The sequence below is a fragment of the Chionomys nivalis genome, chromosome 6, assembly GCF_950005125.1.
Source record: "Chionomys nivalis chromosome 6, mChiNiv1.1, whole genome shotgun sequence".
In the NCBI taxonomy this organism is placed as follows: Eukaryota; Metazoa; Chordata; class Mammalia; order Rodentia; family Cricetidae; genus Chionomys; species Chionomys nivalis.
Window position 1 is genome coordinate 13,271,718 of NC_080091.1, and position 17,279 is coordinate 13,288,996.

Here is a 17,279-nt window from a genome sequence, read left to right on the forward strand (position 1 = left end):
ACGCAATTATTTAACTGCATAGCCTCCTTGAATTAGAACTAACCTTTGTTAGAATTTAACAGTGTTCTCCACGCTGGCTCTGCTTTCTTAAGGAATTATTCTAGAAATCATGTCAGTTAGTGTTTCTCTAAATCCTTAAGGGCTAATGTCGCCGCCTCGACGGGTCACTCTGTCTAGGGTTTGTAACCCGCCTGGCTGGTCAGTTATTCCAGGGTCACGGAGAGGCACCACCTGAAAGGCATAGGCTGATAAGGGGAAGGAGGCTAAGCATATTTGTCAAAGCCTCCGTTTATTAGAGTCATGGTTACAGCTTATATAGCCCCTGGATGAGGAGCTTGGGGGGCTGGGGCATGGGACCTTGCCACGTGGTCCACGCCCGTCACGTAGGCCAGGTCACGATTCCTTGGTCAGGAAGTCACAAGGTGACCCACCTAGTTCTCTAGATAGTTTGGAATGTGAGGCAGGTTCCGTTAACAGATAGCTCTCTATTAGCAGTTAATTTGGGTGTGAGATAGGCTTGGTCAATAAGACTATTCTCAGTACAATTGGGAAGTGAAGCCCTCTGCAAAAACTCCTCACGGCGGTGCTTCCTGTAAATTTTGGGGGGACACGGCTCCTGACAGGCTAAAGGTATGTTGTTAACTTTTTGATTAACTTTCGTCAGCCAATTAATATCTGTTGATCTCACAAGAAATGGGACATCAAGACTAACAGGCTTCCTATTCTACGGGAGTTATAAAGTGTTTATTACATATTATTTTGACTGTGTATTTTGTACTACACACTACACAGCACCATGTTTTAGGGATGTGCAGATTAAAAGATAAAGCTGAGTGAGCATGGGGCACATGTCTATAAGCCTAACGTGTGGATGCCTGAGGCAGGAGGATCATCACAAATTCAAAGCTAGCAGGGTTACATAGCAAGGCCTTGTTTCAAGAAAGAGAGGAGGAAGAGGAAGAGAGGGAAAGAGGAGGAGGCAGCCCCTTTCTTTGAAGTAGCTCAAGGTGTAGTTCAGTGTGTAGGCTGTGACTTGAGAGCCACCCTTTGACACCCCAGATTCTGAGATGTGGGAGATTCCTCCTCATGTGGTCCCGTTGTGCTCAATGCTTCGGGGACTGTGTATTTCTCATGTTGTTAGCTGCTTGTCCTCTGGGCTAGACTGTGGGCGGAGGGTAAGAATTGTGTTTAGGAAAGATAACTAAATTATAATGTTAGCTCTTAAAGAATGAAAAGTTGGGTGCATGCAAAGCATGAGCTCCAGTATAAATGTACACGGAACAAATGCTGCAAATGTAGGGACAGTACTGCATTTCCTCACGTGGATTCCTAAGATATGGAGGAGGGCCGCAGATGAGGAAAACCTGCGAGCCAAGGTACACAGGCAGGTTGCTGGAGGAGCAGTAGGTTCAATGGGAATGGATTCTGGGAACAGCATTGGGCAGAGCTTGGTTGCAGTTGCAGGGATTATTTATGACCTTGACCTGAAAATCTGAACAAAATGTATCGAATCACTGCCAATGGTGTAAATGATGGAGAGACAGAGAGGGAGGGAGAAGCTTCAGGAAGGGTAGTCGGAATATTTCCAGTCATGCAGAGATATCGAGGGCAAAAATAAATATGCAATGAGAGAGAACAATGCTGAAGACACGTCAGAGGGTCCGCTCCAGAGTTCTTACCTGGAGAGGAGGTGGGATAAACTCTGCCGTGGCCAGGTCACATGCCAACAGTGCAGAGGAAAGCCAGAGGAGGCCATAGAGCCAGCAGAGATTTAGGATAGTTAAATCCTGAGGACAAGAACTTGTATTCCGTGTCTTTTGGGATTAAATGTTTTACTCAAGTGAGTGCCTACTGTGTGGCAGGGCCCTGATTTGTAGCTCAGGGCACTTTCTGTTCTTCCTGATCCAGGTTAGCACGATGCTAAATGTGAAAGGCTCCCCTCCTGTCCTATCAGGCCAATGCAGGAAAACAGACTACACCGTGACCTTTTATATAAGTTAAAGTAGGCACCATCTCTTATCTTATAGCTACCAAGAGCGACCAGAAGATTTTGCCATTGGGAGATATAGATATTAGGTGTGAGGGCAACTGGTAATAAATGTTACAAAAAGTTAGTAATGTCTGTGTTTCAAAGGCAGTAATTAAAGTTTTTAAAAAGCAGGCATAGTGGCACATGGTTTTAATCCCAGCACTTGGAAAGCAGAGGAAGGCAGATCTCTGTATATTTGAGGCCAGCCTGGCCTACATAGTTGGTGCATGAACAGCAAGGACTATCTAACATAGATTATCCTTATTAGCTCTCAGATACCTTGCTGCATAGAGACACAGAAGATTGTGCTCAAAAACGTCAAATAAAGTGATTATTAATAAAGTGCCACAGATTCTGTTGCTGTTGACACCAAAGTCCCTCTGTATGTGCTAAATTGTTTTTAGCTCCTAATATTGAGTGGAACAGTCTGTCTCAAAGAGGGGGCCTGAACTTTGGAATACAAAGCGTCTCTAAAAAGGTATGTTAGAAATGGTTCCTTAGTTAAGAGTGTTTGGTGCTCTTGCAGAGGACCCAGTCTGATTGCTGGCATCGTCACTGGGTAGTTCACAGCCACCTCAAACTCCAGCTCAGGGACGTCTGCTGGTTTTCATGGATACTAGCAGCCAAGTGTACATGCTCCCACACTGTCCCCCGACACACAAGTGCACATAATTAAAAATAATCTTCTTAAAAGAATATGATAGGATAATTTTCTACATAAATTACCTTTGATGAGCAGAACTTAGCTATGTGTGGATTTTACAGTCTATTCGCCAGAACTGTGCTCTGAAATGAACCAGTACCACATTACTAGTGAACCATCTGCAGCTAAGTGAGCAGAGCATGGTAAATGCTAAATAAAAAAAAATTAATGGTCCATGTCTAGAAAAGAGAACAGTTTAAATTCTTACAAAATTGACGTAGCCATTTAAATGTGGTACAGTATATGATCTTAATTGAATTCTCATCTATGGATTATTGTCCTACTCAAAGAGATCTGAAACATGGTTTTAAGTTGGACATTTTCTGGCATATAGGTTCTGGAAAATAGGTTCTTTTAGCCTTCTTTCCTTACTCAATTATAATTATACACACAGAAAAATGCCCTAATAAGACAATTAGAGCCACAAACATTTTATAAATTGTTTTTCCATGAAAATGACAAAATCCAATTTTCAAGGTCTGACAAATCAAGCTATTAAAATTAAGGATACTTTTAAGAATAAATAAAAAGGATAAAATTAAAGATATAATTTTAACAGGAATCAAAACAATGAAAACTGTTATGAATATTCACATCTTTATATTACACAGAAATGATTTTTCCCTAAATGTTCCCAACTAAAAGAAAAAGAAAATCTGCATACTTTTCTTCCTAGTAAATAGAAACAGATAAGAAAAGTTTACTAACTACTTGTGATAGTTTTAATCTCTTACCAGATGAAACCAGAAAACCCCAATGAATGACATGTTGTCCTTCAGAGAACCCTTCTCTAGGTAGCACATTTAGTACTCCAACCACCATTATTTTCTCATCTCAGCCCTGAGAAACATCTCTTTTTTTCGGTGCTAGGGCTGGAACACAAGGCCTAGATGCTAGTGCTCTTGCTATTTAGCTACTCTTCCAACTCCAGAAAATGTATTTCTCTTCCTATCGCCCTAACAGTAAAAACTTGTCACAAGCTATCCATCAGTCTACCTTATTTCTGCTTCACCTCTGGTCTCTAGTTCACACGTGGCATTGAGAAAGGGTGTGGGGGGAACAAGGTGTTGGAAAGAAAGCAGAGGGTGCAGTAGTGAGGCACCAAGTCCACATGCCTCTCTGCCTCTGGAAATGAAAGCTGAAAGTTGAACTAACAGGCCCACTTTCACAGATGCTTTGGGGCCATCAATTTCTTTAAGAGTCAGAAGAGATTGAAGATTAATTATATCACCACCACCCTTGCAACATTTATTTTCAGGTTGAGGAAGGGAGGCAAATAAAAGTGCCTAGCTTTTGTATCAATTCACTGGTTGGGATTAAGAAAGTTTGTTCCTTGAGAGTAAGGTTTACTTTGTCACCCAGCCACTTACTTTACCATCAACAGGATTTCTGGGTGATGAGGATGGGGGGTGGTGGTGATAGTGGGTAGAAAAGGGGGGAAAAGTGTCCCCACCCCCCCTAAGGTGGAAAGGATCATACTCTGGTAGAAAGACTTGCTCCATTACCAGTTCTGGAGATCCTCGTTTACCAGACAACAGAAAACAGTAGCTGATTGTGGTCAATGGTCTGGTGTTTGTTCATCCACTAATGGCAACTCAAGTGGGAAGATTCTGTAGCAGGCAACAGTCTGGAACCATGAAAGCTGCACAGACCAAACGGTCTGTTACTATGCTCTCTTCAGCAGATGTTCACGGCAATATGTCTATACTGACCAATGCAGAGTGACCAATGCAGAGAAGGGTCAAGCAGCTTCCCAGTCATCTAGGTGGTAGACCAATGGCCCTGGAAAACAATCTGTGTCCAAATGGTCAGATGAAGAAGGTGAAATGTACAGCGTCACTTACTTGGCTTAGAACGGATGAACTAGGCATCATGTGATACAAATTCAAAGAGCATAAAGAGGGTGTGGAGATGAGACAAGAGAATTGTGGAAGTTTCAGTCTTATAGCTGAAAACTTTAAAAGAGGGAGGGTACAGAAATGTCGACACAAAGACATACCCGTTTCTGTTGCTCAGTCACTAGTCCAGCAGTTAAGTCCTAGATGACTCACGTGGGCAATGGCTAACCAGACTGGAAACCAAAGGGTCTAGGAATCTCCACAGGTTCTCTGATCTGGTGACGTCTGGCTCTAGGAGCCCCTACGTGGAAGGGGTAATACTGGAGTGGGTTTGGCCAGAGGTCCTCTTTGATAATCTGGGCAATCTTGTCACGCTCTGGATGGCTGTGGTCTGAAAGCCAGGTGAAGAAACTACACGTGACCTCCTGGTTCCCATAAATGAAGGGCTGCGGTTCATGGCCTGGGCGCCAGATGATTGGAGTGGAGAGCGATACCACTTGGCCAGTGGGTCTGACCTCGTAGTCCTTGACGATCAGAGTGTTTCTAAAGAAGGGGTTTCTTCGGAAGAAGAACTTGAACCGGCAACTTGACCTAGAGAGTCTGGACTCCTTCACCTCCAGGTTAGTTATGTATCTTAGCATCTCCGCATCTCGGCCTGTAATCATCTCGAACAGCTGCGGGTGGTTGCGAAGGGCCGTGACCCAGAAGCCGGGGATGCTCTGGATCACGTAGTTCCTGCGCTCCAGATAGTACTGTCGGAGCTGCCCATACTTGTGCTGCAGCTGCTGGAGGGCGCGGTCGGCCTGGGCATTCACTGCGTTCAGATCCAGCTGGATGGCCTCCAGGGACCTCATCTGCAGAGCCACATTCGGGAGGCGCGGCCGGGCCTCTGCATCCTCATCTGCTGGCTTCTCAGCCCCCTCCTCCCCTGCACTCCGGTCCGGGGCGGCTTCCGGGCCTTCGGGCGGCGGCAAGACCGCCTCCTGCCCCAGCCCATCGATGCGGACCTCGACGCCGGGCCCAGCATCCCCGCCTGCTCGGTCCTGGGGAGGCTCCGCCGCCGCTGCGGGCTCACCTGCAGGCCCGGGCGCCTCGCTGCCGTCTTCAGTCGGCCCTCCGAGAGAGCTCATGTCGGGAGCGCCGGACTCCGGGGCAGCCGCCGACCGTTGGCCTGGGCAGTTAGACCCTGGGCAGTTGGGCTGTGGTGCCCTGCACGGGGCGGCTCTCGGGCACGCGTGTGAGTCTTGCGAGACCTGTGCCGCAGCCGGAACCCGCCCCCCTCCTGTCCCACGGTTTTCAGAGAAGCTAAGGGAGGGCACCGCAGAATAATTTAAATATGTTTTGATCCAAGGGATTGAGACCCTCATAGGTGTTCTGTAGTTGTTTGAATGCCTTGGGGTTTTTGTCTGTCTGTAGCCCAGGCCAGCCTTGAACTCTCTCACCTGCCAGGCTCAGTCTGCGGGGTGTCACCCTGCCACTCCTGGCCACTTCTCTTGAGCGTTGGCCACTTCTCTTGAGCGTTGGCCACATGAGGGACCCAGCTATGTCCTCGGCTCTTCGTATTTTTTTTTTAAATCTTTCATACATCTTACATGTGTAGTCAGTTTCAGATGTGTGCAGTATAGATCTCCCACTTGGTGTGTTGTTTGTATCTGTGAAATAGTGTCTTGCTTTTGTGTGTGCGTGTTTGATCAAAACAGGATTTCACCCTGGCTGCCCTGGAATTGATTCACTTTGTTGACCAGGCAGGCCTTGATCTCACAGAGATCCGCCTGTCTCTGCCTCCCACGTGCTGGGATTAAGGGCGTGCACCACCACCAAGCTAATGTCTCATTCTTTAACCTAGACTGGTCTTGAACTCACAGCAGTTCTCCTACCTCATCTTCACAAGTACTAAAATTAACAGTCGTGTGCCACAACACCCATTTTTCCACTATCGTGTTTCATTTCTCTTTAGAGGATTTTGTTTCGTTTTGTTGTTGCCTTGTTTTTTGTTTGTTTTTAAACTGCCTGTCTAAGATCTTTTACGTTTATACCTGTCATCCATCTGGGCATGTTTGTAAATGGTGTTATATGGATCTTGGTTTATTTTATCCATATAAATATCTAATTGACCCGCCTGTGTTTACTGAAAAGACAGTTCTAGTTCCATCTAAAAAGGGTGCATGTCTTCAACCATTAGTCAGATGACCTCACGGAGTCAGGGAGGTAAAACCCCATCCCACCCGCTACCCCCAGCTCCACCCCAATGTCCATCCAGGAAAAGTGTGGAGAGGACCCAGACCCTTCAGACTCTAACTTGGGTGATGTGTAAAAGACCAGCAGAGTTTTACAAAAGGCAAAGCAGAGCATCGCCAATAATCAATACAAAAAGGCACAACAGAGAGTGCATAAGCCGTGTTTTGAATGTCACGGTGCTGCTTTACAGAAATTAAGAACAAATTTGAGCAGCTTTGTGCCAATACATTTTCAAACTTAAATGAAGGCTGTAACTTGATGGCAATAATAGCTCATTAACACTGATGACCAGGCATGCAATCAGAAACTTATACAGACCTAGGAGTAATAAATAAATCAGGAGTTTGGGGGAAAGTCCACAAAAATCACATGAAGTTCCAGTGATTGTGTGAAAAATGCTACCCGCCCTTTAAAGACACATCATTTATCTTTGTATTCATTAAACATCCAGTAGGTGTTTGTTGTACACCTCCTGTATGCCTCCAAAGGTTTATGACCATGAAGAGAACAAAGGCATTTTGTAGACACAACTTTCTGTCCCACCCAGTCCCACAGCTGTTCAGCCCCAAAGAAGCACACAGAGACTTATATTAATTATAAACTGTTTGGCCTAGTAGTTCAGGCTTATTACTAACTACCTACTACAACTTAAATTAACCCAGGATTCTTATCTATGTTTAGCCACGTGGTTTGGAACCTTTTCTCAGTGCAGCATTTTCATCTTGCTTCCTCTGCATCTGGGTGGTGGCTGCAGACTGAACCTTTCCTGTTCCCAGAATTCTCCTACTCTGGTCATCCTACCGATACTTCCTGCCTGGCTACTGGCCAATCAGCATTTTTATTAAACCAATACACAGGACAAATCTTTGCAGGGTGCAAGAGCATTGTCCCACAGCACTTTACCTTTTTCCTTTCAAAACAAGAGCTTTGAATCTAATCTCCTTTGTTTTGCTTTTTTTCCTGACCATTATCAATAACAACTTGCAATCAACACTCTAAACAAAGTCAGACATCCATAATTCATTTTTGGGGAATGTGGGCATGGTTTTCTGGGCTACTTTCTGCTGATTGGGGGCACTGATAATCTTATGGGGACCTAAGGAAAATTTAGGATTATGGTCAAGTCCTGACTGGAGTATTCTGTGAGCCTGGATGATCTTAATCAGCAGTCTTGAGAATGTTCTGGATGTAGAACTCAGAGGAAACTGCAACAGAGGTGCTCTGAAACATTGAATCATCTGGGCCATCTTCTCCCATGGGAAATTTTTCAGGGGGAGGGGGGTGTCTTCCTTGAACAAACCTTATTTTTCTTAACCCAGAATGAATTCACAGCCTCTCATTTCCTGTGGAAACAAAAGCAAAGCCTCTTCTCCAAAGTAACATATCTTTTGACTTAAATTTTGAAGTCAGGGCATTTCAAAATATATATGTTGGATTAATCCAGCAGCATATGTAATCAAATGTCTTTTAGCAACTGTTGCTCCTTCCTCAGCAGTCAAACAATTCAAAGACAATGAAGTAGAATACAGAATTCAAATTCTTTTTGTATTTACTATCTTTATGTGGTTTTTTTTTTTTTAGTCTATTTCTTTTATTTTTATTTTTGGGTTTTTGAGACAGTTTTTCTTTGTTTATCTTTGGCTGTCCTAGAACTCACTCTGTAAACCAGGCTATCCTTGAACTCACAGAGATCCTCCTGCCTCTGTCTCCCAAGTGCTGGGATTAAAGACATGCACCACCACATCTAACTATTCTCTCTCTCTTAAAGACTTTCTCTAACCTTTTCTTTTTTCTCCCAAGCCTATGTATATTTTTTAACACACTGTAAACAGCTTAGAGGTTTTTTTTTTTTTAAATCTGAATCTGTTTTTACTGTTTATCTCTCTTTTCTGACCACATGCTAAGCGATATGGCTAGGATTAAAGTCATGACTTTGGCAGCTGGATCCACCCACTCCTTGTCTTCCTGGGAGTCTAGCTTCATGGTGGAGGTACTGGTAGGAGCCATTTTTTTTTAAACCACAACTCAGTAGACCAGGAAGCATGCCTGCAGCTGCTCATAGTCACCATTTAAGTGTTTGGTGGCAGGGCCTCTTAAAAGAGTTGTTGAGTTTTTGCTGCTAACACTGAGTCAGGAAGCCTCTCTTAAAGTAGCCGCACCTCTGTTCACCTCTAGAGAACACAGGGCTTGTATACTTTTGTAACAGTTTTGGATTTTATTCTTAGTGAACTGAGAAATCACTACAGGATTTTGAGTGGAGGACCCAAAATCAGCTTTATTTATTTTGTTTTATTTTTATTTTGGGGGTTTTCTCTGTAGCTTTGGAGCCTGTCCTGGAACTAGCTCTTGTAGACCATGCTGGCCTCAAACTCACAGAGATCTGCCTGCCTCTTCCTCCCGAGTGCTGGGATTAAAGCTGTGCGCCACCACTGCCCGGCTCTACTTTATGTTTTCTGCAGATCACTCTGGCTCATAGGTAAAATGTAGGCTGTGTGGAAGCAATGACACACGTTGAGGGAGTCTTTCAGGAGATGAGTCCAGTAGTCAGAATGAAACATGCTTCTCCCATCAGATGGTAGCAACAGCACTAGATAGCAGATGTAGGGATACAACTAGAATGATTTTGATATTAGCTGGATAGTGGGGTATAAAAAAAAGTCGGGGATGACTCCCTAAGATTTTGACCAGAGCAGCTAGTACAATGAGTTTATAGAAGAAGGCTTTGGGAGAAGTTGTGATGGAGGAGCTTATCTTTGCAGGAACATTCTCTGCTTTGGACACCCCAGGCTGGAGGTGACTTGGGCAGTAGAGTTCTGATGCCAGTGTGCATCATGAGTTTGGAGGTTAGAGCTGAGGACATTCATATCAGAGATAATGGGCATAAGTGGTCACAGAAGGCCTGCAGCCTCAAGTTATGAGGACGAGAAAAAGATGCAGCAAAACTACCATAAAAACTGAGGAGTGATGTGGAGTTGGGGGGAAAGCCAGGAGATGGAAATGGGAGTGCTCAAGTGTGGGCTGCAGCTGTGTCGACAAGGAGAAGTCGGAGAAGTCACAGCTGGGATTTAGAACCGAAGTGTCCCTTGTGAGAGACTCTTCGTTACTTTCCAGTTGCCACAATAAGACTCCATAGGCAAAGGAACCAGAAGAAAGGATTTATGGTAGAGCTCACAGTTTCAGATGAGCCCATGATGCGGAGCATAGCAGCAGGCAGTTGGCATGGTGATGAAGTAATGGCTGAGAGCTTATCCTGAGCCATAAACAGGAAGCAGGTGGCAGGGCAACTGGGAATGAAACCCCCCAAAACAACCCCCATTGACACACCTTCTCCAACAAAATCACACCTTTTAATCCTTCCTAGGTGGTCCCACCAACTGGGGGGACCACGTATTCAAATATATTAGCCTATGGGGGCCATTCTCATTTAAACCGCCAAAGTGAGTCAAGAGTCCTTTCAATGGTTTGCTAAGAACTAGACTAGGTTTTAAAAGAATGGAAGGAAAGAAACTGGCAGCAGTGTACACTGACTGTTCTTTTGGATAATTTTGTTCCAAATGGAAACAAAGAAATGGGTCATGACAGGAGCAGTCTCAGTGGAGGTGACAGTTTGGAGAAAATAGGAATTGGGAAAATTAAAAGAGAAAATATAACCAATTCTTTTGAAGGCTTACTTTTTTTCTTCTTCAAAGAAATGGGATGACAGTTGGTAGAAAAGTGGGTCAAAGAAAAATTTTCTGTTTTGATGATAGAAAAAGAGGCTGGCGAGATGGCACACTGGATAAAAGCTCTTCAGAGTCCTAACTGGCTCCAGCTCAGACCCTGAAACCCTTGGGTATAGAAGAAAACCAGCTCAGGAAAGTTCTTCTCTTGCTGCTGGTGGTTGGGATCTGGGCAGTGTGTTCCAGATTCTTTGTCTTTCATCTGAAGCACTGGAAATTGGGGTATAGAGAGTTCTAAAAAGAAGTAAGACAACTTTGTTTGGGGCAGAGTGACGGTGAAATCTACAAAGGAAGACAGTCCAGACTGATAGGAGCCCCAAAGTGAGGACAGTCAAGGTCCCTGACTGTCGTTTGGGGGCTTTCTCTAATGGGGCTGGAGAGAGGGATGAGTTGGTTACTAAGGGGCGTGGTTTGAATGGCCCTGGATTTTGATCAGAAGATGAGGTCATACATTTATTCTTCCTGCAGCACATGCCCTTTCCCATAGTCATGTTCAAAGCCGTGTTATTCATAGGCATAAGACAGTAAACAGGGAAAGCGTCCTTAAAGAATGCTGGAGGACACAGTGCATGTGAAGGAATCAGGCTGCCAAATGCATCACTACAAGAATGAAAGACGCATAACCCAAAGCCAAACAAAGCTCCCAGGTTACTGAACTGTCTCCTCTATCTGTCTGCTTCACTCTGACTACTGTGGCGCACACTCTCATACATAACACATCATATGCATTCATCATACACGCAATAACACATTTTTAAAATAAATGTGAGAAAAAGATGCATGTGTATATGCTTCTGTGGATGAACTAACAGAGAGCAAGGACCAATGGTGTGGGAGATGGAAGGAGAGTTATGGAACACATGCCTTGATAGATGGGGAGAGAGAGCCCATGCCCAAGCGCAGCAGGAGTCATGGCAGCTTCACCTCCGAGAACTGTCAGGGTGACAGGGTGTGAGGACGGCAGAAATAATAACGAGGTCCATGGAATTGTCTCCTGATTGCTTCAGTGTTCTCAGAAAAGGAGAAAGCAAGATTGTGGAGGAACCATGAGGACAGGAGCCTGTGGGGGTCTGAGGGGAGAGAAGAAAGTGTGGTAGAGTGTCCATGGGACTAGATGGGTGGCTGGACTACGGGGTCATCTTCAGACAGCACTGAGGTTATGAATCTGAAACTTAGCCCATCCCCATGGCTGTGAATCTGCCACAGGCGGTCTCCAGGTGCAGTGCAGAGCTGTATTTAAATTGATCTTAGGATTCCAACTGTCAAGACAGAGGTGCACAGAGGAGAGGGTCAGTGAAAAGATGGCCTGAGTGTGGGGCAAGACCCGGATACTGGAGGGCTACAAAGGTGGGCTGGAAGCGGAGAGAGAGTGGCTTGCGGGGAATTCCTCAGAACCCCACTCCTCTGACCATGTTGGGCTATCCTGAGACCAGTTGAAGTCAAGGCTATCACAGGCTGGAAGGGAGTAAGCTGTGATGACAGGGTTGGAAGGACCCCGCTGTGTGCATATTGAAATCGCTGGAGTCCAGAGGGAAGCAGGAATGAGCACAGAACCAACCTTTTCGCTAAAGGTGACGAATGATACATACAGCAAGAATGCGCAGTGGTCTGAGTCACCATAACATTCAGAGCTGTGTTGTCGAGCTAAGGTGCAGGGCCACCACTTCCGGGTCAACATTTACTAGCAGGAAGGCAGACACTCAAGAATTTTATATTTCTAATGTCACAGACCCTGTTATATGCTACTTTATTTTCTTTAACGAATCAAAAATACTACACATATATAATAGGCACTCAAAAATAGGAGTCATAGATCCTTCTTGAAATTAAAAACCGAAAGCTGGTAACAGCCTTGAATTGGGTGTGAAATGTCACTTCCTTGTGGAGTTCCATCCTGCTAGCGCCATAGGGGAGGAGCCAGAAACTGTGGAGAGGAACAGCTGTGGCCCTAGGGAAACACATTCTGCTCACATTTTATTGTTGTTGCTCTTGTGTTGTTGTTAGGGTTAGCAAATAAAACTAATACAGAATTTCCAAAATGCAGTCAAAAGGGAAGAGAAGTGGCAAAAGGGGGAGAAAAATGGGCCTTGGGAAGATTTCTGCTGAGTTACACATTCATCTGCTTGCAGAATTGCTGGCATATTTAAAGTCTTTGGGAAACAGAGAAGGCATGACTTTATAGAGGCAGAGGGGATGTAAGAAGAGTCTGTGAACTGCAGCCTGTTTTCCTTTGACTCCTCAAACACTGTTACTCGCTTCCAGTGTGTTTTCAAAGGGATCCCGCAGAAGCCACTTGACTCATTCAAACAGTCTTATTTGTTCAGAACTATTGTTCTCTGGACTGGGCCACCCAGCGTAGGAACTAAGAAATGAAAAGCATTTTGGTAGGCCAGAGAAGAAACGCGTTGCTAATCTGTTTCCCTCGGAAAGTCTATTAAATTGTTTGTAAAGGGAATGGTTACATAGAAGCCTTAAGTGGTTTCCGGATTGGCTTTATAGCTGTGGCAGAGGCTCCCACCTCTTAGAAAGGACTTACAGCTCATGCAAATGTGGAAAGAAGGGGAAATGTTGCCAGGATCTGGATACTGACTTATCTTAGGTAAGTTAACAATTATGATGAACTGTTCTCAAATATGCTCAAACAGCAGTACAGCGACTGCCTCCTGAAGATGTAAGCTACTGGCAGTCTGTGGAGTCCTGGTCCAGCTGACTGGCGCCAATGTGGCAGAGACAGATGACAGGGCTAGCCCAGGATAGCCAGGAGTAGACAAAGCCATAAGTCCCTGACTGGACCTGTGTTCTGCCCAGTACCAAGGCCCTCCCCTAGGGAGTGCAATAGAGTAGCAAAACATTAGTGTTATAGTATTCATATTATGTGCATAGTGCCCAAACATCAGCCTTGATATCAAGTGTTATTTTAGAGTTTCTCAGAATTCATAACAGTGTAACTATATAGACTAAACAAGGAATTCTTTAAAAATACAGCATAATATAAGTATACATTTAGATGACAGATTGTTTTAAGAAAACCTATAATTTCGGTTCAAGACAGCAGGCAGGGAACTATAAAAGACACTGATTACAGTGGGGAAAATACGAGTTTTGATTGAATATTATATTTGAAAAATTACTTGTTTTATGTGTGTGTGTGTGTGTGTGTGTGTGTGTTCACACGTGCATCACATTGTGTGCTTGGAGCCTGGGGAGGCCAGAAGAAGACACTGAATCCCCTGGAACTGGAGTTACAGATGGTTGTAAGCAGCCGAGCCAGAGCTGGGAACTGAACCCAGGTCTTCTGCAAGAGCAGTAAGTGCTCTTAACTGCTGAGCCATTTCTCCAGCCCCAGTGAATAGTAGATTTTTTTCAATCGAATTATGGAGGAAATGAAAGCAAATACAATAAATGTTAACTGGCAACACAGACACACACGCATGCACACGAGTGTGCGTTCACACACAAAACATATAGAGCCATTTCATCCTCCTATTCCTTCTGTGTTCTGGTATTGTGTGTAAACATTTGTATTAGAATGAGAGTCAGCATATAATCACCATTCTCTTTTTTAAATTTGTGCACCGAGCACTTTTACCGACTGAGCCATCTCACTGGCCCAAAGAAATTGTTTTGTTATTTTGGTTTTGGGTGGTCCTGGGGATTGAATCCAGGACCTTAGTCGTGCTAGGCAAGTGTACTTCCCCAGCCCTGTAAGCACCATCGTCTTGATAGAAGCTGCATGAGGCAAATGGAAGAACAGCAAGGAGAGGGGAAGAACAGAGATGTGATCTGCTGGGCTTAGGCAAATGCTTTGCCTAGTTGATCCTAAGTTTCCTTCTGTTTTATATGTGCTGTCTGCAAGGGGTGATATGATGATTAAATTAATGACGACATGCATTGCAGAGATTATGTTATCTGGCTGTGTTTGTTCCTTGTCCCAGAACCATCCTGCCTTTAAAGCCTCAGAGAGGGAGGAAGGGCGCCCCTCAAAAGACGGGGCACGGTAGCAGCAACTGCCTGGTTATCGCGCCGCCCAAAACCCGGCAGCAGTGCTCTCACCTGGAGTTCGTGGGATAAACACAATTTCAAGACTTCTCGGAATTCTCTAAATCGGAGCCTGCATCTTCACAAGGTCCTGGGGCAATTCACCTATACGTGAAAGCTGAAAATGCTCAGACCTATGACGAGGCTCAGTGGATAAAGGTGATTGTTGCCAAGTCTGGTAACCGGAATTCAGTGACCCTGCCTCACATGGTGGAGGGGGAGAACCATCCTCTGTTGTAGCGGCCTCGACGGGTTACTCTGTCTAGGGTTTGTAACCCGCCTGGCTGGCCAGTTATTCCAGGGTCACGGAGAGGCACCACCTGAAAGGCATAGGCTGATAAGCAGGAAGGAGGCTAAGCGTATTTGTCAAAGCCTCCGTTTATTAGGGTCATGGTTACAGCTTATATAGCCCCTGGATGAGGAGCTTGGGGGGCTGGGGCACGGTGGTCCACGTCCGTCACGCAGTCTGAGAGGTTACGATGGGTCGGGTCACGATTCCTCGGTCGGGAAGTCACAAGGTGACCCACCTAGTTCTCTAGATAGTTTGGAATGTGAGGCAGGTTCCGTTAACAGATAACTCTCTATTAACAGTTAATTTGGGTGTGAGATAGGCTTGGTCAATAAGACTATTCTCAATACAATTGGAAAGTGAAGCCCTCTGTAAAAACTCCTCACGGCGGTGCTTCCTGTAAATTTTGGGGGGACACGGCTCCTGACACTCTGTAAGTTGTGCACTGACCATACTTGTGCTGTAACACACCTACCCACGTGTTAAGGAAGCAAAAAAAAAAAAAAAAGCAGCTAGACGCCTCCTCCCTTCTAGCCACTAGCCAGAGGGACTATGTCTCCTCCCTTCTAGCCAGAGGGACTATGTGAAGAAGATAGAACGGAAACACTTATCTGCTGAGGATGAACTAAGAGAAAGCCAGGAGCACAGGAGCATCCATGCATTTCCAGCCGAAGACCTGTGCTCCCACTTGTGAGAGGAAGCAGAACAGGGAGAGAGCAGCTGCAGTCTGGTGGGCAGAGGGAGCCTGAGCTGCCCTTGATTCTCACAGTGGAAAGATGTAGCAACCGTAATTCAGAAGCTGACTAGGAAGCCAGTGCAGGGAGGGAGAGTGTAGCGATAAAGCTTTCCCAGGCCGGTGAGCACGATATTGACCATCATAACCCAAGAGCTGCTCTGAACTGCGAAACATCATCTGGGAAGGACCTTTGCCAGTCAGGAATTTAAGCATCAAGACCAGCAAGGCGGCTCCAAAGATCCAGATTGGCACAGGGCCTTGCCATGGAGCTCAGAGTTACTGAGAACCATACAAGTTTCTTCTCCCTTAGAGCCAGGAGATCACTAAACCATTCCCCACCCTAATACTCACACACCATCACAGAGAAAGGTGAAGAAAATAATAAAGTCCTGACCATATATCCAAGCAAGAAGAGTCCCTTAAGGAGGCTGCTACAATTACAGAACCACGGTGAATTTTCCACAAAAGGGAGTATTTTATTTATTTATTTGTTTGTTTATTTGTTTATTTATTAAAGATTTCTGCCTCCTCCCCACCACCGCCTCCTATTTCCCTCCCCCTCCCCCAATCAACTCCCCCTCCCTCAGCAGCCTGAAGAGCAGTCAGGGTTCCCTGCCCTGTGGGAAGTCCAAGAACCTCCCACCTCCTTCCAGGTCTAGGAAGGTGAGCATCCAAACAGCCTAGGCTCCCACAAAGCCAGTACGTGCAGTAGGATCAAAACCCAGTGCCATTGTTCTTGACTTCTCAGCAGTCCTCATTGTCCTCTATGTTCAGCGAGTCCGGTTTTATCCCATGCTTTTTCAGACCCAGTCCAGCTGGCCTTGGTGAGTTCCCGATAGATCATCCCCATTGTCTCAGTGTGTGGGTGCACCCCTCGCAGTCCTGAGTTCCTTGCTCGTGCTCTCTCTCCTTCTGCTCCTCATTTGTACCTTGGGATTTCAGTCCGGTGCTCCACTGTGGGTCTCTGTCTCTGTCTCTTTTCATCGCCTGATGAAGGTTAATATCCAGGAGAATAACTATGTTTTTCTTTGGATTCACCTTCTTATTTAGCTTCTCTAGGGTCATGAATTATAGGGTCAATGTCCTTTATTTATGGCTAGAAACCAATTATGAGTGAGTACATCCCATGTTCCTCTTTTTGGGTCTGGCTCACCTCACTCAGGATAGTGTTTTCTATTTCCATCCATTTGCATGCAAAATTCAAGAAGTCATTGTTGTTTACTGCTGAGTAGTACTCTAATATGTATATATTCCATACTTTCTTCATCCATTCTTCCATTGAAGGGCATCTAGGTTGTTTCCAGGTTCTGGCTATTACAAACAATGCTGCTATGAACATAGTTGAGCATATACTTTTGTTGTATGATAGGGCATCTCAGAGGGAGTATTTTTTAAAAACACACACTAATACAAAACTTGCAGAAAACACAAGGGTAGAAACTCAATAGCAGAATGTAATTTTCTCTCTCTTACTGCATGACAGAATGTGGAAAATAAAGTGACAATATCAAGCACCTATAAAACGGCAAAGCAGTTGATGTTGATACATACTGGCAAGCTCCAGGAAGATGCAGTAACTAGGAGCCGTAGCCCCACACGCTCATCCCAGGACACAGGTATGCAGATTCAAAGACAGCCTCAGAGAGTCGATTCCTCCATTGCACTTTTGCGTGAGTTCTGGGGAATCAT

At 45.1% G+C, this 17,279-nt stretch overlaps 2 protein-coding genes across 2 annotated transcripts in view; one reads left to right on the top strand and one right to left on the bottom strand.

Moving 5' to 3' along the window:
- Acyp2 (acylphosphatase 2) overlaps positions 1–17,279 on the top strand; it is a 157,098-nt gene that overhangs the window by 110,545 nt on the left and 29,274 nt on the right. The window lies entirely within an intron of this gene.
- On the bottom strand, positions 4,795–5,700 carry Tspyl6 (TSPY like 6). Its single transcript, XM_057771612.1, has one exon. The coding sequence runs from the start codon at positions 5,698–5,700 to the stop codon at positions 4,795–4,797; it is 906 nt and encodes a 301-aa protein (XP_057627595.1).